At 42.4% G+C, this 22,378-nt stretch overlaps 1 protein-coding gene across 1 annotated transcript; it reads left to right on the top strand.

Annotated features, from left to right (window-relative positions):
- The first annotated feature begins 384 nt into the window (after positions 1-384).
- On the top strand, positions 385-21,026 carry TARS1 (threonyl-tRNA synthetase 1). The gene is made up of 19 exons (XM_028748638.2): positions 385-601; positions 2,550-2,630; positions 3,748-3,938; positions 5,410-5,533; positions 6,626-6,747; positions 7,079-7,196; positions 8,339-8,403; positions 8,490-8,568; positions 9,370-9,516; positions 10,583-10,681; positions 12,259-12,425; positions 13,900-14,062; positions 14,150-14,287; positions 14,542-14,619; positions 15,487-15,587; positions 15,678-15,782; positions 17,065-17,137; positions 18,301-18,415; positions 20,541-21,026. The coding sequence occupies exons 1-19, from the start codon at positions 578-580 to the stop codon at positions 20,687-20,689; spliced, it is 2,139 nt and encodes a 712-aa protein (XP_028604471.2). The 5' UTR covers positions 385-577; the 3' UTR covers positions 20,690-21,026.
- Positions 21,027-22,378: the final 1,352 nt, after the last annotated feature.

The following is a 22,378-nucleotide window of genomic DNA, read 5'->3' as shown; positions in this document are numbered from 1 at the left end:
TGCATACCATATCCGTATGTATGAAAAAGACCGTGTAGTTGGTTGGAAATCTATGTAACATGTACCTAAAAAGTGAAAATGCATTTAATTTAGAAAATAAATTTAGCAGTTTCAAGTGCTTTTGATTTTTCCTAACACACACCTGTTTTGTTTTGTTTTTAAAATTGAAGTTAGCAATCTTGGAGAGGGGAGGGGGATGCATTTTTTTCTGCCTGGGGCTCAAAGAACAGCCTGGCACCGGCACTGACTCCACCTGACCCCCGATTTGTGAAACGGGATCCCTTGAGAGAGCGCCCGAGCGGGCGCGCTCAAGGGCCAAGCCGCGTCCCCGCTCTCTCGCCTCTCGGAGCGAGCAGCTTCCGCTTCGCTCCCGGGGATCGCCATCCTTCGCGCTCCGCCCCGCGCCCCGGCCTGGGCGGGCCCGGGAAGCACGTTTTGCGGCGCGTTGCATCAGCTGCCGGGGCCTGCGCGATTGAAACCAGCCCGGCTGAGTTCGCTGGCTGCCGCTGCTATTGGGCTCCTCGCCGCTTCGGAGGGAAGAACCGGCTCAGCCTGTGCAAGGAAGGAAGGAAGGAAGATGGAGACGGCGGCAGATGAACCGGTAAGGGTCCAGTTTGCGCCCAGCCTCCATGGCGAGGCTGGCTGGAGGCAGCCCCCACCCTCGGTGCCTCCAGACTTAAAAGGAGGCCTCGCCTTGGGCTCTTTTTCTCTTTTTCTCTTTCTTTCAAAGAAGCTTCTCCGGGGAGTCCCGGCTGGGTTTGTAACGTGAGGACGCTGCTTGCGCGCACGGCCACTTTTACGCAGCGCCCTTGGCTGCGAAATCCTTTGGCGTGTCACCTCCTTTCATATTATAACTGACCCCCCCCCCCCAATACGTAGAAATGAAATAGTTTGCCCCCCCCCCCCCGGTTCCCTCGCAGCCACCCCTTGCTGGAATATAAGGCCCTTCCTTGCAGGGACCTCCTGACACCCGCCTGTAATGTGTGAAGCGCCATACACGCTTGCAGTATAGTGTTACGTGGACTCTCGGGAAGTCGGCATGCAAATGTCAGCGAGGATGTTGTAGTTCGAAGGCCAACATTAGTCACAGCTGCCGCCACGCCACCCTTATTCCTGAATCAAGCTGGGTGCTTGTCTTTTAATTATTTTCTCTATTAAAAAACAAAATCTGCTTGGTATTCCTCCAAGGAGCTCGGAGTGTTGTGTATAGATGGGGGTCATTCAATACAGAATGGTAATTGCTGTTTCGTTTCCTCTCCAAGGTAGGGCAGCCCTTCCCGTAAAGCAAGTGGGATCTAGGAACAAAAAAAGTTGCCTCATACAGAGTCAGGCCATTGGTTCATCTAGTACTGTTGACACAGGCTGGCAGCAATTCTGAGTTTCAAATGAGGGGAATTCCTAGCTCTGATTAGAAATTATGGGAATTGAACCAGGGACATTGTGCAGGCACAGCAGGTGCTCTTCCTCAGCTACAGAACTTAAATATCTCTTTTTAAAAAAAAAAAGAGAGAGAGGAAGTGCTTTTCATTAATTTCAAACAAACTGGACTGTTTCTTTTTAAAATCCTTGCCACTATCCTTATTTTTGTGGTGTCCAGTTTTCTTGTTTTACTTTAGTTTTGTGAACTGTCCTGAGATCTCTCCTACAGAGCAATCTGGGGATCTGATAAATCAGTCAAAAAACAGCCACAAGCTGCATCTTGATGTACAAAGGCAATATGCTCATCTGATCACCAGATGTATCCATCTTGATATTTCTGGGTTGCTTGGCTGCTCCTGGGCATAGAATGCCAGCCTAGATGGTCTCCTACTGCCCAAGTTTATTAGGAAGTATGAATACAGAACACTTCACCATGGTGGCAGCTTTTGATTAACCCATCTGCAGTTCCAAATTGTGAGTATAAAAGAATAATAAAAATGGATCGAAGTACAACAGGCCTGTGTTGAAAGCCCCCTCAGTACATTCATTCATTGACAGTGGTTGTCAACTTTTAGAGATAAGGGCTCATGCCCTGTTTGTGCACCAGCCAGGAGTGCCAATAGGCTACAGTCACAAATTGTTTTGGGATTCCTGCTTGTAACTTGGCAGAATTGGGTCACCAAGTGAGTAGTCCTCAACACTTTCAGGTTTGGCAATGCAAGGTCCCTGGCTAACAGTTTGTGCACTGGCATCACCTGTGCTTTCTGAGGAGAGAACGGCTGTGTTTCTGCCCTTTTCTTCAAAGAGAAGCTTGCAGGCCAAGAAGTGCCAAGGGAGCCTCCCATCTTGACAGCTGCATAGCTAAGCATTTTGACTCACCCAAAGTTGTTGTTGTTGTTGTTGTTGTTGTTCTTTCTTTTAGCTTAATAAGAGGGTTGTTACTAGCAGAAATGAATTTGAGATTCCGGTGCAGCTAAAATGTTTAATTATCCTGAGTGTATTCACACTAAAGTTACAGAAATTCCTCTGCTGTTCTTACCATTTCTAAACAGAATACTGATTTTTCTAGCAAGATTAATGATGACACTTTTTGAAACAAGTGCCTTGGTGGTTTTCTTTTATTCTTCTAGATCATTGCTGGGGGAGAGAAGAAGAAAGAACCAGGAAAGAAGAAGAACAAGGAGGGAACTGGTGATGGTGGGTGCTTGGAGGTAAGCCTCTACTTCATGTTTCACAACGATGGGGAACTGGTGGTCCTCTTGTTTGACTACAGCTCCCATTATTCCTGACTGTTGACTGTGGTTTCTGGGGCTGATGAGAGCCCAGCAACATCCCACCTCTGTACTTAAACTGTTTACACCCTGACCTGAAGCATATATTCTTAGGAAGTAAGTTGCCCTGATTTTTCCATACAATTTATTTCTGAATGGGTGTGCCCTTAAAACTCCCCCCCCCCCAGGGTTTTTTCACAGTTTGAGTTCAGAGGGATGCAAAAGCAAGGTCAACCAACCTTTTCTGATAACAGACCCCTCTCTGTACCATAGGCAGGGTGCTCCAAGAAGGCACCTGTAGATAGTTTGGTCTTTATGGCTCAACCTCTATCTACATGTGGATCCAGGTATACATTCAAACATCTCCCTGTAACAGAAGCATTATGGGGCTTAGTTGAGACGTGCTGGAGGTTGCTCAGAGGCCTGAATAGGATATGTCAGCTATGGTTATATTTGAGATGGTTGGGTAGGAACATAAAAACAGCCTGGGTGGATCAGACCCAGTCCATAACTTTGTTTGCAACAGTAGCTGGACTTAGGCCTCTGAGAAGCATTCAAGCAGAGCATGGAGGCAAGAGTTTTTGCTTTCTAAACCCCTCCCCCAAATATTTGGTATTCAGATGTATGTTGCTATTCAGTATGCAAATTCTATTTTATTATAACAAGCTACAGTAAAATAATATGTTGACTCAGAGCTATTCTGGATGGTTTCTGAGACTCTGAATAGAAGTATGCTTACCAAGGTTTTGTGCAACTGCTTTATTTATGGCATGGTTACTTTTGAAGTACATTAAATATTTTAGATGAACTTTGAAGTACAGTGGTACCTCCGGTTATGAACAGGATCCGTTCTGGAGGCCCGGCCATATCCCAAAGGTTTTGTAACCAGAGGACTGTTTCTGAGCTTGCATGAGTGGCAAACCCATTTTCGGGTTTGTTGCATTCACAACCCGAAGATTACATTACCTGAAGGTCATGTAGCCTGAGGGTCCACTGTAGTTAATAAAACTAGTTTCCACAAAACTCCTTTTTCTCCACCTTTCCTTTTTGCATGCAGCTGAGTCAGTTGCCTGACTACATCAACCCGCGACTAGAAATGTATCATAAACTGAAGGCAGAACATGATGCGCTTATGGCAGAACGAGCTGCTAAAGAAAGCCGACCCATTAAAGTTACCTTACCTGATGGCAAGCAAGTTGATGCTGAATCCTGGAAGACAACGCCATACCAAATTGCCTGTGGAATCAGGTGAGCTTCCTCTTGGAGTGCAGCATTTCTTATTTGGGTATTTAAGAGAGCCAGCGTGGTGTAGTGGTTAAGAGCGGTAGTCTCATAATCTGGGGAACCGGGTTCGCTTCCCTGCTCCTCCACATGCAGCTGCTGGGTGACCTTGGGCCAGTCACACTTCTTTGAAGTCTCTCAGCCCCACTCACCTCACAGAGTGTTTGTTGTGGGGGAGGAAGGGAAAGGGGAATGTTAGCCGCTTTGAGACTCCTTAAAGGGAGTGAAAGGCGGGATATCAAATCCAAACTCTTCTTCTTCTTCTCTTCTAATCCTTAATAGTGTGCTAACCACCCTCTCCTCTGCTTTTATTCTTCTTTCTTTCTCTAAAATTGTATTCAATATTTTCAAAAGTGATTTATTATAGGAATAAGCTTATTGTGAAGATGCTTGCTTCAATGAGGTATGTTAAAGTGATTACACACACACACACGTTGGCAGTAGTTCTATGTTACTTCATGTAGCTAACTGTTAGTCGCTGGACAATAATTTTGAATTAAACTCAGGAGATTCTATACCTTACAAAAATCTTCTCTTGAGCAAAAGAGCTTGATCCACTAAACACACACACTCTGATAGCAGGTTTTTATATCTTGAAAAATAATTATTGAATAGCCCTGGTAGGATTAGGAAGTTGGTTCATTGCTTATGGGAGTGCACATTCGGAGAAGTGATCAGTTGTAACTCATGTGCTATTTAAGTATATCTGTTGTTTCTTTTTTTTTTTAACATATTTATTGAAATTTCCAAAAAAATCCAAAAACAGAAAAAACAGAAAAATTAAAAACATTCACCGTTTATAATCCTTATTTTCAATAACATATTTCCATGGCTTCCCCACACCTCCCCTTCTTGTATTCCAAATTCAATTATTAGTTCAACAAGTTCTTGTCCCCAATTTTTGACTTTATTGTATTTAGTTCATTGTTATATTTAGTTCATTTTATATAACCAATTTTAACTTATAAACATCAGTCTTTATACATCCGAATCCATTATTAGAATCTTTTTCTAAGGTCGCCCCCAATACCCTTCCACAAATTCCCCACTTTTATACTCATAACAAAATAAAATAAAAAGAGTCAAAATATAATTATACACCCTTTGGGTTCCCACCCCCCCCCCTTTCCCGGTTTCGATCCCCAACGAATATCCTTCAATCTATCTGCAATCAGCCTGGAGATCTCACATCCAAGGCTCTTAATTCTCTCTCAGTTCCTCTCTGCTGGTTTTTTTTGATAGTCCTTTATATCAAACACCAAATCTCGGAGAAGCTCTGTCTCAATAATGTCCATTTTTCTTCCAACCAGACCTCCATATTTAAAAGTGGAGCTCAGATCTTGTTTCTTAATCCTTTTAAGTCCAAATGTCCCAATAAGTATATCTGTTGTTTCTTGTTGTATATAAACAGCTTATTATAACTATTTTGCTTGTTTAGTCAAGGTTTGGCCGACAACACGGTTATTGCTCGAGTGAACAAAATGGTTTGGGATCTAGATCGTCCTTTGGAGGCCGACTGCTCCTTGGAACTGCTAAAGTTTGATGATGATGAAGCAAAAGCGGTAGGTAATCTCCTATTTATGAACTGCCCATTTTCTAAATCTTTCACTGAGCAGCAACGTCTTGCTCCCTGTCATCACTTGCTGTTCAGTTCCTCTGAGCTTTAAAACCATTTTCATTGTTCTGAGAAGTAGGTTTTGTTTGCAAAATAGTTTTGAGGGCATGTGTAAAGGGACTCTCCAGAGTGGGACAATTGTCCTAATTATGTTGAAACGTATGGTCTAGTGGCTAGTGTTGGACTTTGACCGAGGAGACCAGTCCCCACTCAGCCATGAAGCCTGCTGGGTGACTTTGGGATACTCACTGACTCTCAGCCTAACCTACCTTACCCTCGTACCCTTGTTGTGGTGATTAAATGAGGAAGTGGAAAACAAAGTTCCACCTTGAGCTCTTTGGAGAAAAGGTTGGATATAAAATGAATGATATTGGGGTGATAGCTCAGAGCAGATGTGTTGAAATCAATGGACTAAAATTTACGTCACTTGAGTTTAATGAGTGTATTCAATATGACTAGCGTTGGATATTTCTTTCAATAATCTTCAGGTTTTTTAAATTGGGAAATCACTCTTTATTAAGATAGAGATTAGCACAGAGTTTAGTGTTTTTGGAAGAATTAATTATGCCAAGTAATACAAAAAGGGAGGGTTAAACCACAGAGCCCAGGACTTGCCGATCAGAAGGTCAGCGGTTCGAATCCCCACGACAGGGTGAGCTCCCGTTGCTCAGTCCCTGCTCCTGCCAACCTAGCAGTTCGAAGCACGTCAAAAGGGCAAGTAGATAAATAGGTACCGCTCTGGCGGCAAGGTAAACAGCGTTTCTGTGCGCTGCTCTGGTTCGCCAGAAGCGGCTTAGTCATGCTGGCCCCATGACCCGGAAGCTGTACGTCGGCTCCCTCGGCCAGTAAAGCGAGATGAGCGCCGCAACCCCAGAGTCGGGCACGACTGGACCTGATGGTCAGGGGTCCTTTAATGCAAAAAGGGGAGCGGAGGATTTAAATGTTATATTATAACTCTTGAACTACTGTGGGAAAGGAAGATGTTAGATGATGGCAGCCCAGGAGTCTGAGTTCCCTCTCTTTCTTCCCCTCTTGCTAGGTGTATTGGCATTCAAGTGCCCACATAATGGGTGAAGCCATGGAAAAAGTATATGGTGGCTGCTTGTGTTATGGCCCGCCGATAGAGAATGGGTTTTATTATGACATGTTCCTTGAAGATGGGTAAGTTTTTGCTCTTGTTAAAGTGAAAGTGTCTGGATTGTTCTATATTGTAGCCTAGCCTAGATGATAGAAAACACAAATCCCCCTGGAACATGGATTGAATAAGTCTGTGAATTTAAATTGTTTGCTGTTTTCCTTCATGATGATGTCAGAATGACTGGTAGTGTACATTCTCTGACTCTCTGGTTCCTGTTTGCCTAGAGGCCATCCTTCTTGGTATGGCATCTTGTGTTTTTGTGATGGAACACGTGGGAATGTTAGAGAGGGATAGACCTCAAGAAAACAGCCTGAACATCTTTATTAAAAATAAATAAATATTTGTCCACTCTAGGGGTGTCTCTAGCAATGACTTTCCTGGTCTAGAGGCATTATGCAAGAAAATTATGAAAGAGAAGCAACCCTTTGAGCGACTGGAAATTAAGAAGGAAACCTTGCTTGAAATGTTTAAGGTAAGATTTCAGAGCATATGGTTCACGTCGTCTGTAACTATCACGTCTACAACAGCGTTAGCTGTGTGTTCTTTTGCAATTTTTTATCTGGTTATTTGAATGCAGATTATTAGTTTAACCACGTCTTATGGTCTTGATGGATGGCAGATTCCGTTTCATCAATCTTAGGTAGAAGTTTCTTTTTTTTACTAAGCTATTGCCAAATACACCCCCTTCCATTGTGCTGTGGGTTCATTGCTGTGTTGAATGGTTCAGTTGGGATAATGCTTTGAAACAGCTGAGAGATACACATATACTGTTTTTACTAGATTATTACAAAGATTTAAGATGGAAATATGCTACAGAAATCTCAGAATCCTAATCATTCTCCCTTGAACTTCTCTGCTTCTCACTAGTTTACTAATCTCACAATCCAGTATTGGTTTGTGTAAGTCCTATGGTATGAACATATAGGTAAAGAACAGTTTTTTGGCTCATTGTATTATGAAGGTCGGCGGTTCGAATCCCTGCGACAGGGTGAGCTCCTGTTGCTCAGTCCCTGCTCCTGCCAACCTAGTAATTCAAAAGCATGTCAAAGTGCAAGTAGATAAATAGGTACCGCTCTGGTGGGAAGGTAAACGGCGTTTCTGTGCGTTGCTCTGGTTCGCCAGAAGCGGCTTAGTCATGCTGGCCACATGACCTGGAAGCTGTACGCCGGCTCCCTTGGCCAATAAAGTGAGATGAGCGCCGCAACCCCAGAGTCGGCCAGACTGGACCTAATGGTCAGGGGTCCCTTTACCTTTATTATTGATCTTGCAATCACTAGGCTGGGAATTATGTGCAACTATTGGCTCGTGAGGTTCTGCAGAGTTCTGGCTTCCATTTCTGTTAAGGTCAGACAAAATGGAGATTTCAACTAAGGCTGAAGATTTGCTGAATATTGGATCGTGCAGTTGTAAAGCAACCCATATTTTCCTTGAGACATCTTTTAAGATGGTTTGACTTCATGAGAAATAAAATTCTTAGATGTCCGTAGAATGACTTTTTGTTTTTATGGTTCCCTTTTGTATGATATGGCAATATATTACAGGCATATGTGGAGATGCAATTTGGATCTTAACAGTGGCATAGAATTAACTCCCACTCTTCTGTTTTTCTCAAAGTACAATAAGTTCAAGTGTCGGATCTTGAATGAAAAAGTCAACACTCCAACTACTACTGTATACAGGTAAACGAATACAAAAATCAGCCAAACCCAGAACTCCTATAGTGTAACTATTAGGGAGTCTGATTGTTATCCTTGTGTGGTTTTAGGTGTGGCCCTTTGATCGATCTCTGCAGAGGACCTCACGTCAGGCATACTGGTAAAATAAAGGCATTAAAAATACATAAGGTAAGAAATTAAACTATAGTGCAGTTAAAGTAATAGACATCTCAGGGCTAATCATCAGTGGTAGGATTTTCTGGGAGTGTGCTGAGGTTTTAAAATCAGATCAAAAATCAATTTCATTAATGAAGAATTAATTCATTAGAGTGGCTTTCAGCCAATGTAGATCCTCTACAATTCGTGCCCATTCTCCTATACTGCACTGCAGATAGGAAGACAAGAAACCTATATACCAGTTTAACTTACCTGAATTGTTTTTGTAAGTTGCTTTGAGGTTTTTTCAAGCAGTGTATAAATTCTATGAAGTAAATAAATTAAATAATATTAAGTTAAAGAGTTTTTTTTAAAAAAAGGTACCATGTTCTCATGCTAGCTATTGAACTCAATTGACTGAAAGAAAATACTTTGGCCCCATTTAAGTTAGCATATTTCATGTGGCAGTAAAGGCTTTGTAAGTCCCACTGACTTCAGTGAGATTTTTAAGCCCTTCTGCTGCTTTGGTTTTTGTCCATTCTCTTATCTTTGTGTATTGTGGCCATAGTTGTCAAATGATGGGGCTGCTTTTTGGGGGATTCAGCTTTAGAATGTGCAACTATTTGTTTACATTACTTTTTAATATCCTCATCTTCCCCTCCCACTAGTTTTCTCAACCACAAGAAGCTTTAAATTATCTGAGAATGTATGAAGTATGCAGCTTCAAAACACAGATCTTACACATAGTGAAGCCTTCCTGAGTAAAGTTTAGAGTTGCTGTTAATAAGCTCTGCAACATCGCTTTGTGGTATTAAACTGTTTCTGTGATTCCAGAATTCCTCTACATATTGGGAAGGGAAGTCTGATATGGAAAGCCTGCAGAGAATTTATGGAATTTCATTCCCAGATCCAAAAATGCTAAAAGAATGGGAGAAGTTTCAAGAGGAGGCGAAAAACAGAGACCACAGAAAAATTGGGCGGGTAAGATTAACATCGGTTGCATGAATTTGAGCTGGTCATAGGAGGAGAGTAAAATTGCTCCTTAATGGTTTATATGTAATAAAATAAATGGTATATTTAATTCTGTAGGCATTATTTCAAAATATTTTAGAAGTATGTATTTATTACTTAAGATGCTGAATATTTAGATGTAGGCATGCATTAACTTTTAGCATTTGTCTGCTGTACAGACGACAACCATTTTAGGCATGTCCAATTGACGTGTGGGCCCTTTTGGACCCGGAAGAGGTAGAACAGGAGATGGAAAGAGACAGAACATGCTTATGCACACTGTGCGATGTGCAGAGGGGCTGCACATGGAACCCCCACGTGAAATGGTTGCTGCCTGTATTGCAGGGATGGGGGACTTCTGGGCCGTTGCTTCCCAAGCCTTTGAATTGGGCCCATGGCACTCTCCCTATGCCACAGTCCCGCATCGACTCACTTCACTTCCCCGCTGTGTTCTGCTCCCTCCATGAATGCAGCAAAGTGACCATGGACAAACAGAAGGATTTCATTCTTGGCCGGCTACCCTGATGAAGCAGAGTCCACTATCCCTGCTTTGACAGCCCATTCTCTTCCTGCATTTCGCTCTTCTGAGCTTGGCTGCCCTGCTGTGCCTTGTGAAAGGGGAGCCCCCTTCTTAGCACACAGAGAGCTGGCTGCCTTCCATTAAGGCCAGCTCACTGCCTTCCCTCCTGAAAGACTCGCCTCTAAAACCTGGTGGAGGCAAATGGAACATGGGGTGAAAAATTAAGTATCCAGTGGCAAATGCCACCAAACCGTTAAACTTTTTTTACATTCATCATAGTTTCTCTGAATGTTCCTTTTCTTTTTCTTCACGCTGTGGTGGAATAAAACGTCGTCTTACTTATTTTCCGCCTCTTCTAGAGAATGTTCACGTTTTCTTAGAGAAGCTATGTATGTTTTGAAGGCCTGGCTCCTTTTGTGTGATGTTATAAAGTGATGGTTCATTTCGAAGTTGCCTAAAGACCTCCGTCACAACTTTAGCACAGGGTGCAAAGTGCTTTTTGGTTTCTCTCCCCAGGATCAAGAACTGTTTTTCTTCCATGAACTCAGTCCTGGGAGCTGTTTTTTCTTACCAAAAGGAGCATACATCTATAATACGCTGATAGGATTTATTAGGGTAAGTTTGAGACACACGTCCAGTTCATCTTTGCCAGCAGCCACCTGTGATCTTTTGGAACAGTGGCTTGCGTTTGCATAGAGGCAACGCAAAGGGGAACATTTCACTGGCTGCTTTCAAAGCTTCTATGCGCAGTCTGTTTCATATGAGCCATATAATATAAGTGCTGCTTGCCAGTAAGCCTGCCCTGCCCCACGTTTCCAGAGCAGACCTACACAGCTTCTGCTAGACATGTACAGTGACCTGGCAGTAGCTCGGTAAGTTAACCCTTGTGCTGCCTTCACAAAAAACCAACAACAACCCAGGTTTATCACACTTTAGCAGGGTCACTTTGTAGCTGGCAGCAGCATTTGGCTTTGTGGTCACAAGTTGTGAAAGCCTGTATTAAAGCCAAGTATAACAGCAGAAACAGAGTACAGCTGATCAGCCTCTTGAATTACTCACAGATTATTAACTGTACAAGTCACTCATAGATTTAATGGATTTCTATTGATTTTGGGGCCCGTCTGACAACTAGAAGAGTTTGGAAGAGTTTAGATTTGATATCCTGCTTTATCACTTATCATTGAGGAGTCTCAAAGCGGCTAACAATCTCCTTTTTCCCTTCCTCCCCCACAACAAACACTCTGTGAGGTGAGTGAGGCTGAGAGACTTCAGAGAAGTGTGACTAGCCCAAGGTCACCCAGCAGCTGCATGTGGAGGAGCGGAGACGCGAACCCGGTGCCCCAGATTACAAGACTACGGCTCTTAACCACTACACCACACTGGCTCTCACACTGGCTCTCTCACTAGACTATCAGTTCATGATTTTGTTGATCTGATCATTAAAAGAAGTGGGTCGCTATGAGTTACAGTCCTTGGCAAGGTCCATAATGTTTGTTTCAGATTTGGTGTTACGTAGTCATAGATGCAGGCATGCAGGTGGTGCTGTGGTCTAAACCACTGAGCCTCTTGGGCTTGCCGGTCAGAAGGTTGGTGGTTCGAATCCCCGCGACGGGGTGAGCTCCAGTTTCTCAGTCCCAGCTCCTGCCAACCTAGCAGTTCGAAAGCACACCAGTTCAAGTAGATAAATAGGTACCGCTCTGGTGGGAAGGTAAATGGCGTTTTCGTGCGCTGCTCTGGTTTTGCAAGAAGCAGCTTAGTCATGCTGGCCATACGACCCGGATAAACTGTCTGTGGACAAACGTTGGCTCCCTTGGTCAGTAAAGCAAGATGAGCACCGCAACCCCAGAGTCGTTCGTGACTGGACTTAACTGTCAGGGGTCCTTTACTTTTACCTTTTTAGTCATAGATGTGTGTTGGCATCAAAAGGCACATTGCAACTGTGATGTCCTCTTTCTTTGTGGAACACACTTTTTCTCCAGCCCCTATACCCCATTATTATTATTATTATTATTATTGAAGTTGGGGAGGGGGAGCAGGCTAATAGGCCTAGTTTGTTGATCTGCCATGAAGAGTGCTTTGCTCAATTTTGACATAGATTTGACATCTCTGTAGGCGTTTGAATCACCGACCGGACTTTCTCAGTCTGCCTCCTCTTAGGTGTTTCTGATTTTTAACTCTTTTCTTTTTTCCAGAGTGAATACCGAAAGCGAGGATTCCAGGAAGTTGTGACACCAAACGTCTACAACAGCAAGCTCTGGGTGACTTCAGGGCACTGGCAGCATTACAGTGACAACATGTTTTCCTTTGAGGTGGAAAAAGAGATCTTTGCTCTGAAGCCGATGAACTGCCCTGGACATTGGTACTGGCTTAGTCGGGGACTGCTTTGAGATTACTTCACTTTCTTTCCCCTTCCTAGTAAACTCTTTTGTGGTGCTTGGCCGGCATCGAAACATCCTTGCAAGGGTGGATAAAAATCAACGATATATATTTTTTAAAAATAAAATAAAAATCAGATTAAAAAAAATTAAATCAGATTTTTTAAAATTTATATTGGATTTTTAAAATAAAATGCTTTTGGGGGGAAAAATATTTCTAAAGATAGTTTTCTGTTAAAGTTATAGTATAGTCCAAAGGCTATTCATCAGGAAATAAGGATTTGTTTTAAGTTTTTCATGTTTGCTAAAACTCAGTCTAAGGTTTGTTTGTTTTTAAAAAAAAAATTGTTTAACCACATCATTTAACAGACATGGATACATATGCTATTATGTTATTGTTTTAGTTAAATAAATTGTTATTAAGGAAATGATTATTTTTCTCCTTCCTATAATGTACATCAGAAAAGTTGTCCAAATATAAACAGTTAACTTATTAAACCTCACAATAATTTCACAATTATCTGTTCATGTGTTTCTAATAGTATCACCAAATCAGTAATTTTTGATATAACTCTAAAAACTACTGTGAAAAATTATAATTCCAAAAATGAAACCTTCCTCTGGTTGTATTAAGTTGATGCCAGCAAGATTGAGTCTTTCTGTAGAAAATGATTTAAAATCAAGTCTTACTGACTAGTGATTTAAATCATGATTTAAAATGATCTGATTTAAATCAAATCCACCCTGATCCTTGCGCAGTTAAATGTGCTATTTATGCTATATGACCTTGGGCTGTAGAGGAAAAGATTCTGTGTCTTCATATGGCAAAGACCCAAAAAAAAGGACATGGATCATTTTGCTGTAATCGCTGCTGCTGTTACCACCATTTTGCTCCTTCAGCCTCACTTACCTAGATTCCTACCTGAACCTTCCTTGGAAGTGCTGTTGCTTCTCCATAATAATCTCTCTGCCTCAGGCCTATGGCTCTGACTCCTGCTTTCCTCCTCGTAAGCCCCTTTGCCCTGCTCCTTTGCATTCTACCTCTTTTCCATTTCCATCCGCCCTACCTGGGTGGATGGAGCAGCCAAGTAATTTCGTTGTCCCCGAGAGGGGGCAATGACAATAAAGATATTATTATTATTATTATTATTATCATTTGAACCCCCTTGAGCTAAAAAGGACCAATTGTGACTTGTGTTTCAAAATGTTTCAGAGTAATCAATCGGTGATTGTATTTTGCCTTTATCTATCCGGTCAGTGCGCTGTGCCAATCAGTCATTTGGGATTCCTTTTGCAGTCAGCAGAGCCATTAGAATATTTTGGGATAGTATATTTTGGAGCAAGAGTAATATACAATGTAAACTAAATCTGCAGCATCTGAGGGTGTCGGCCTCTGTTGTTCAAGGCAGCCTTTGAACGCCATTCTCTTATTAGAGCTTATTGCCCTGTTTCCTCCAGCCTCATGTTTGATCACCGGCCCAGATCCTGGAGGGAGCTGCCACTGCGACTGGCTGACTTTGGCGTTCTCCACCGCAACGAGCTGTCAGGGACGCTGACAGGCCTCACCAGAGTGAGGCGCTTCCAGCAGGATGACGCTCACATCTTCTGTGCCATGGAGCAGGTACAATATGACACGCACTTGTGGGTGGGAAATGGCCTCATAAAAGTGCCGGGACTTTGACTGCATCTCTCTTTGTTCCGTGTGCAGATTGAAGGGGAGATAAAGAGCTGTCTGGAGTTCTTGCGTGCCGTATATGACGTGTTCGGCTTCTCCTTCAAACTCAATCTCTCCACCCGCCCTGAAAAATACCTTGGAGACGTTGAAGTGTGGAATCAAGCTGAAAAGGTAGCCGATACCTCCTTGACCAGGAGCTGTTTTTTTAAGCCTATTTAAGTGACTGCAAGAACTAAGGTTTATTCTAGATAACGCGATAGGCTTCAGGTGTTAATGGAATTTATGTTTTAATTTCCTGGTCAGAGGGGGACTAAGGTAGCAAATGTTCCATGCCTATTTACGTTCAAACCGTGCTATGAGGAAGAGAAAACAGCAAATGAATTCTGCAATGCAAAGCCACTAACCTGTATATCCTCTTCCGTTAGCAACTTGAAAATAGCCTGAATGAATTTGGTGAGAAGTGGGAACTGAACCCTGGAGACGGAGCTTTCTATGGGCCAAAGGTTAGTAAATTTGAAAACTTGCCTTCCTTCCCAGCATCTGGTCACTTTTGATACTTATTCCACAAGCACCGATGGTGGATAAATTGTCCACCAGAGTTTATTTAGTTCTTAATTCCCACATGTCTGTACATACTTGTAGGAGGCAGGCTAGTTAAATGCTGCTTAAGGATGGGTCAGTTCTTTCTGCACTGTATAAGCAGAATGATACGTAATTATTTTTCAGGCTACTTGGAATATAATGGACTTGCTTCATTCCTACTCTGGTGAACTTCCTTGCAGGGTAGAGAGTACACATCCACTTCACCATACAGAAGGCAGCCTTTACAGTGTGTGAACGAGGCTGTGAGATAAGGCTAGGCCCAGATACATTTTTCCTTTGGGCAGGGGGTGCCATCCCAGCCTAATTATGTTTATTTAGCAAAAAAGAGTTTGTAATTGGCCAGGTGTTCACTTAGAAAAATGATCAACGAAGTTGAGAATCAAGATGTGATGGTGGACAGAAAGTGGCCTTGCAAGCTAACCTCACATTAGTTGCCAGCTGGTCCGATGGCCCATTTGGCCACTAGGATGCTTCACTGTTCCCCCAGTTGGCAACCATGCCAACTGGGTAGGGGTAGGGGCTGAGGGTAGGGGCTGAAGGTGAGAGCAGATGCAAGGTCACCTTAGCATCACGCTGCTCTTCCTGTCACAAACCTGTGGAGCTCATGAAAGACTAGGAGAAAGTGAGCCCATGGGTCCTTCCTCCAAGTGGTCCATGTTTAAAAGAAGGTGGGATAAGAAAATGGGATTTGCTTTAAAGTGTTGCTGAACCTAAAGACTCAATTAACATTTGCCTCATTTCCTCACACTCCTCCCATAACCCAAAAGATTGATATTCAGATTAAAGACGCCATTGGCCGGTACCATCAGTGTGCTACAATCCAGTTGGATTTCCAGCTGCCCATAAGATTCAATCTCACCTATGTGAGGTGAGTGTGCCGTGTACTTCCTTTGGCTACAAAGCGTTTCCTGTTTTATGAGGGCTTGTGTCTTGACGGAAGCCAATTTTTATCTTCTAGTCATGATGGCACTGACAAGAAACGGCCAGTGATTATCCACCGTGCTATCTTGGGATCTGTGGAAAGGATGATTGCTATCCTGACAGAAAACTATGGAGGCAAATGGTACTGATTATATCTTTCTCTCTCTGGTTTTGCCCAGTTTGTCCAATTTTAGCGCATCCAGTGAAGCAGGCACAGTTCAAACCAACTCTGCTTGTTCCAGGCTCTGTTCTGCCTGGTTGTCGTATTTTTTAAAATGTTCATTGGGTAGTGCATTTGGCCAGCTCTGTGAATTCCTATAAGAGTTTTCAATATTTTGCCTGAGCATGTGAACAGGAGGCCAGGGGTTTACATACAAGCCCCCCACCACAGCACACCTGGTTTCCAACCTTCCCTGGTTTCCTGTTGGTGTGGAAGATACTAGTCATGTTCAAGTGAATTTGTGAGGAACCCTTCGAAAGCCAGAAACTTTGGGAAGGGAAGCATGTGCAAGGATGTTTGCTTGCATGCGCACCCCTGCCCCCACATTGCATATTCCCTTGCTTATATCTCTCACAAGTGCTTCTGCTAGGTGTGGGCACCATGGGAAGAGTGGAAGAGAGAGTAAAGGAAAAATAAGTGAGTCCTTGGGGAAATGGATTGAGAAAAGTGTCTGTGGATATGCGTTCTATAAAGAAAGAAGTTTGTCTCCACGAAAAGGCCCGACAGAAAAATTGCTGAGTTTGTCACCCCAAAGAGCTTAGGAAAGGTTATTAAAATTGTTAAAGTAATTTCTGTGAGAATTACGGTAAGCCTGTAACTTGTGCGCATTTAACTTGTGCGCATTCAGCTTTACACGTGTGGAATTAAAAAAAAAGACTGGCGTTCCGGGGAAAAAGGACTTTGGCAATAGCATCCATCATGGAACCCAGTGGGTTTTGACTGCACACAGTTTTTGCTTAACTGCAATCTCGAGACTGTAACCCCTTCATACGTTGCAGGTTTACTGCACTCAAAGGCTTGATTCAAGTATAACAATTAAATTTATTAAGCCAAGAATGAGGACTTGGCCCACAGACTTCCCCTGTCGCATAGGTTTTGGCACTTCTTTCATGATTGTTGAAATCACGATTTCTTGTCATGTCAAAACTGGGAATCCCATTTCAATTTAGGCTTACTAGGGTATGCAACAAGGATCTGGTCTAGTCTTAATTAGGACATTTCCTGTAACAGTGTAATTTAGGTGCTTCATGGTCATTTTCCAATTAACTCTCCTTAAGCAACAGGATTGCGGAAGCTCGTTAGCTGGTACCATCAGCCCTTTAAGCATAACATTGTTTGCTGTTCCGAGTGCAGTGTTGTCTTCCAAGTGGTATTATGATGTCTTCTGTTAATCCCCCCTACTTTTGTTTCCTCCTTGCACAAGGCCGCTCTGGTTATCTCCTCAGCAGGTGATGGTGGTGCCAGTTGGACCAACACTCGATGAATATGCCCAAAAGGTAGGGGCTTAATTTCCCTAGTTCCAGATTTCCAGTCAAGTCCTATGAGCTAAAGCACCTGCCATTGCTTGATGTTTTCACACTGGGCTGTTTGTAAGGCAATTCTGCACATTTTGGCCAAGATCCGTGGTTTGCACATGTGCAGTTGGAGGCTGAACTCCTTTTTTTTAATGGAAGCATTTTTGTGTAGATGGTAGGTATTGATCAACTTGGTTTGTTGTATTTCTATGCTGCTTTTCATTCAGATGAATCCCCAAATGGCTTACAAACAATAAACAACAACGGCTTAATAGAGCATCACAAGTACAGCATAAATCACATAATATAATTAACAAATCGCCAGTAAAACAATTGCATTTTACGAAATGCTATTAACGACCCAGCAACTAAAAATAAATATCACCATTACAGCATGCAGGAATGCCATTCCCTTGCGTATCTTTTGTTGTATGTACATGTAATGTATATATTGTGGGAAGCAGTGTGCAGGTGTGGAATTCCTCTGTGTGTGTGTAAATGTGCCTGAGCACTAAGCAAAGCCTACTTGCACGTTCCTAAAAATATTTCTACACTTGTTATAAATTTGTCACCATCTTTAAGATACAGTGGTACCTCGGTTTAAGAACTTAATCCATTCCAGAAGTCTGTTCTTAAACCGAAACTGTTCTTAAACCGAGGTACGCTTTCCCTAATGAGGCCTCCCGCTGCCAGTGCCCTTCCACCATTTGAATTCCGTTCTTAGACCGAGGTAACCAGGACACTACTTCTGGTTTTGCAGAGATCGTAAACCGAATCATTCGTAAACAGGACTGTTCATAAACTGAGGTACCACTGCATGTGTGTGTGCCCCAAATGCACTGATTTATAGTGCCTAACTTGTATACATTCCATTGTAAACTCTCCTGCTTCTTAAGCTTTCTCCTGATGGAAGAACACTTGGCATATATATATTTTTGCTGCTGCTGAAATTTTTCAGTGTTTTTAGTTATGTTTTATCTATATTTTTGGACTGGACTAAAAAAAACATTTTGTATTTGTATGTTGTAAGCTGCCTCAGTGTACTTAGCACCTTATTTATTTATATAAACAAAGGCTAGACCTACTTCCCCGAGAATTGAGCCTACCCATAACCTAAATACTTTTCTCTTGCTGTTGTCTCCAAGGTGAAGCAGCAGTTCCATGATGCTGGTTTAATGGCAGACGTTGATGTGGACGCTGGTTGCACCCTGAACAAGAAGATAAGAAATGCTCAGCTTGCACAGTACAACTTCATTTTGGGTAAAAACACCACCTTTTTGTATGTGGTAGGACTCCATTGGGACAATGTGCTTCAGAGGTTATATAATTGTTAGCTTGTAAAGTCTGCTGCCTTTGCAAGTAGACAGCAAGAGAAGTATTCCCTTTGGAGCTTGCCTGTGCTGCCTCGTTAGCCACAGCTAGTGCTGCCTCCATTCTGATTTATGTCAGATTTATAGCCACCTCTTGGGGAAATCTTTGGCACTCTTGCCTGTTAAGAATCAAGTAAATTGGCCCAAGTCTTCTTTTGTAGCAGAGTGGCTCAGAAACATCTGTCTTACTACTTGGTAATTTGTTCTGCTTCTTTGTAAAAAGGTAAATGAATTCTAGGGCACGTTTTGTTCTCGGTGTAAAAAGCAGGGGGGAAATGCAGCAAATATGCTTGGTGCATGCATGCAACATTCACTACTTATCACATCCCAATAACAGGGGCCTGATCATCTTCCCTCCTGTTGCCCCTTGCTTAAATTTCAAAGGAGAAAGGGAGCATAGACTTGCCACTCATACTTGACATGATCTGCACATATTTTGCATTAGTGCACATTCTTGTCCTCAGATGCAATTGGGGTATAAGTCACTTGTTCTTCTCCCACTAGAGTGGTACCTCGGGTTAAGTACTTAATTCGTTCCGGAGGTCCGTACTTAACCTGAAACTGTTCTTAACCTGAAGCACCACTTTAGCTAATGGGGCCTCCCGTTGCTGCCGTGCCACCGGAGCATGATTTCTGTTCTCATCCTGAAGCAAAGTTCTTAATCTGAAGCACTATTTCTGGGTTAGTGGAGTCTGTAACCTGAAGCGTATGTAACCCGCGTATGTAAATTTGTGTCCTCCCTACAGTTGCAGTGTCTCTCTATGTTTTTTTTTATTATTATTATTATCATTATTATTATTATTATTATTATTATTATTATTATTATTATTATTATTATTTTACATCTTAAGTGCACCTGTGGGCTACATTGCAGCCATCGTGACAGAAATTCAGAGGAGCCAAAAGAGTGCAGAAATAGTTGGAGCGTTTGTTCAGCAGCCTCCAAAATGCAACATCCCAGAATATCTCTGATTATACACTCGTCCAGCTGTCCTTGGAAAGTGCCCAAGAAAGTTTTCTGTCATCTTGACAAGTTGTTCCATTGCAGAACTTCTGTTGGTAGTTAGTGAGGTTTAGCGTAAATCAATTCAGTAGCAGCTTTCTAATATCTTTTTAAAAAATATGTGACCATCGTCAACGTACTTATTTCTTAAACTCTATTCTTTCAGGCTATACAAACATATCCAGTTCCTTTTATTGTATGGATTTCCCTGTTACGCTGCTGTTTGATTCTTCTCTGAATCCTTCCCAGTTTATATGTATTCTGTTGCCCAAAGCACTAAATGATGCTGCAGATGTTCTGAGTTATTAATACTGAGTAGCATACAGGCGTCTCACCACTTAAGGAGGGGTTAATGTTCCTGGGTACCGTGTGTATACATGAAACTACTTATAGTGGGGAACGCCATCTAAAAAGCCTGTAAACGCCCTCTAAACCTCTGGAAAAACCCACCAAACTCGACCACAGTTACTCCCTCCAAACCTCCTTCCTTAAACTCTTAACTCTCCATAGGCCTCAAAGGTCAGTGCAAAGTCTCATGGGATTGCAGTTGCAAAGGCTTCTGGGATTGCTAGCTGTTTCCCTGCTTTTTTGCAGTTTAAATTAATACACGGATGTGCAGAAATGGGGAGAAGTCTGTAATTCATGTTGGTTCTTGAGTATTAAGTAGTATAATTGGTTGACTCTCCCCCCCCCTTTTCAATGGTCAACAGCTGGGGTCAGCAGACTTTTTCAGCAGGGAGCCGGTCCACTGTCCCTCAGACCTTGGGGGGGCAGACTATATTTTTTGGGGGAAATGAACAAATTCCTATGGCCCACAAATAACCCAGAGATGCATATTAAATAAAAGGACACATTCTACTCATGTAAAAACACGCTGATTCCTGGACCGTCCGCGGGCCAAATTTAGAAGGCGATTGGGCCGGATCCGGCCCCTGGGCCTTAGTTTGCCTACCCATCGTCAACAGTAACAAGATCTCCTTTGTAACCTGCTTGTCTCTTTCCTGTCTTTTAGTTGTTGGTGAAAAGGAAAAGGCCAGTGGGACAGTGAACATCCGCACCAGAGACAACAAAGTGCATGGCGAACGCACCGTGGCTGAGACGGTGGAGAGGCTGCTGCAGCTGAAGGACTCGCGCTGCAAAAACGCTGAAGAAGAATTTTAGCCAAGCCCTCATTTTCCACATTTTCCCCCTTCCCCCATAGCAGTTAACCTTTCTGGATTTAGCAATGTTTGCTCTGTACTGTATTTGATAAGATATCTTTGTCAAGAGAACCAAAACACCCACTTGCTTTCGTATGTTCAGAAATTAAGTTTGTAAGTCCATTTTGTATACATGTGGGCAACTGCCTTGATTAGCCTCTGCAAGCTCCAAGTCTGTGGAGCTTGAAGAAGCTAAAACTGAAAGGGACAATGGAACAATTAATCAGGGATTAAAACGCCACTGGTAGCAACCCTCTGATATTTTTTCCTCTTCGTGAAATAAATTTGTATTTCAGTAAGATTGAGTAAAATGGTGTGCTTCTTGAAGCTTTGCAGCCCTGTTAATTATTCTGTTTCATTTAAGACATCACAGAAAAATCAAAGTGACCGAATCTCCCCCCCCCCCTTTTCCTTTTACTTGAATCTGTGTCATACTGATGACTAGGTTTAAAATAAGGTTGAAATGTGAGGCTCAGTCTGTAGTTCTAAAAATTGAAATATTAATATTTGATTCCTCCTGTTTGGCAGCAATTATAGTAATTTATTGTTTATACTGCACCTATATCGTATTGTCTGCGATACAATAATTAAGAGGCATGGTCCTATTTGCAGACATGCAGCTTAACAAAGCACAACACACAAGGCAGAAAGAAATGGGGAGGAAGTAGGATTATCCATCACATGTCATTGGGAAGTACGTAAATGGAACACGCATGAATGATAAGCAAAAGGTGACAAATTAGAGAAAATTTCTATCGAACCTGATAATGCAAAAACACTTTGGACACTTAAGTACATTTTGTGAATGCTCCTCTTAATGTCATTTGGCCATTTTGAGGATTATAGGTTTTCTGACTTTAAACACTAATGCCCAACTAATGCTACTTAGAAGATGATAAGCCCCATTGAACCAGTGGGATGTAATCATGCTGCAAATTGGTCTCAGAGCCCTGGTCTGTAATTATTGATGCAAGGTCACAAAAAAGTATTACGCCCATAAATCTTTTTCCTGTAGTTGAACTTTATTCAACAAGAACAGTTTCCTGCAGCTCTTCGTTACTAAAATTGCTGAAGCTGCTTCAAACACATCCTTTTACCAGTGCTATCTTGGCATATAGTACAAGCTATAAAGTAGTTTATCCCTGAGTTATAGCCCTACTGCACAATCTCAGCAGAACCAGTGGGCTTTTCCGAAACAAAATGTTTCAGTGAGGGAGCTTCAAAATGCAGTCTTTTGTCTCATTCACTTGCAGCTGATCTGATAGAAGGGTTGATGTATTTAATACAATCAGTAGTTGCAATTCTTGTTTACGTAGCACCCAAAGCATGTTTTTTCACATATGCTAACCCTTGTAAGGTAGGCCTGTTTTGTCCTCATTACAGAACCAGGACTAAGGCTGAGAGAATATGAATATGCAGGCGCTTCACAAAATCGTGTGCTAGTAGACGTGTAGTCTGTAAGGCAAATAACTGGAGCACTCCAGGACAAATCAATTTTCTGCAGCTGAGGGGTTGTGGATGGACAGCCAGATGACTTGGCATTGTTCCCTGAAAACTGTTGATAAGATTGAAGAGGAGAAGAAAAAGAAAACCAGTTGTTGTCAACGCATTCCTCGGAATGGGTGGGTGTCTTTAGATGTAGACACAATTT

Source organism: Podarcis muralis, chromosome 11, assembly GCF_964188315.1.
Source record: "Podarcis muralis chromosome 11, rPodMur119.hap1.1, whole genome shotgun sequence".
Lineage (NCBI taxonomy): Eukaryota > Metazoa > Chordata > Lepidosauria > Squamata > Lacertidae > Podarcis > Podarcis muralis.
Note: the sequence above shows the minus strand (reverse complement) of the source record. Positions and strands in the feature narration are given on the sequence as shown.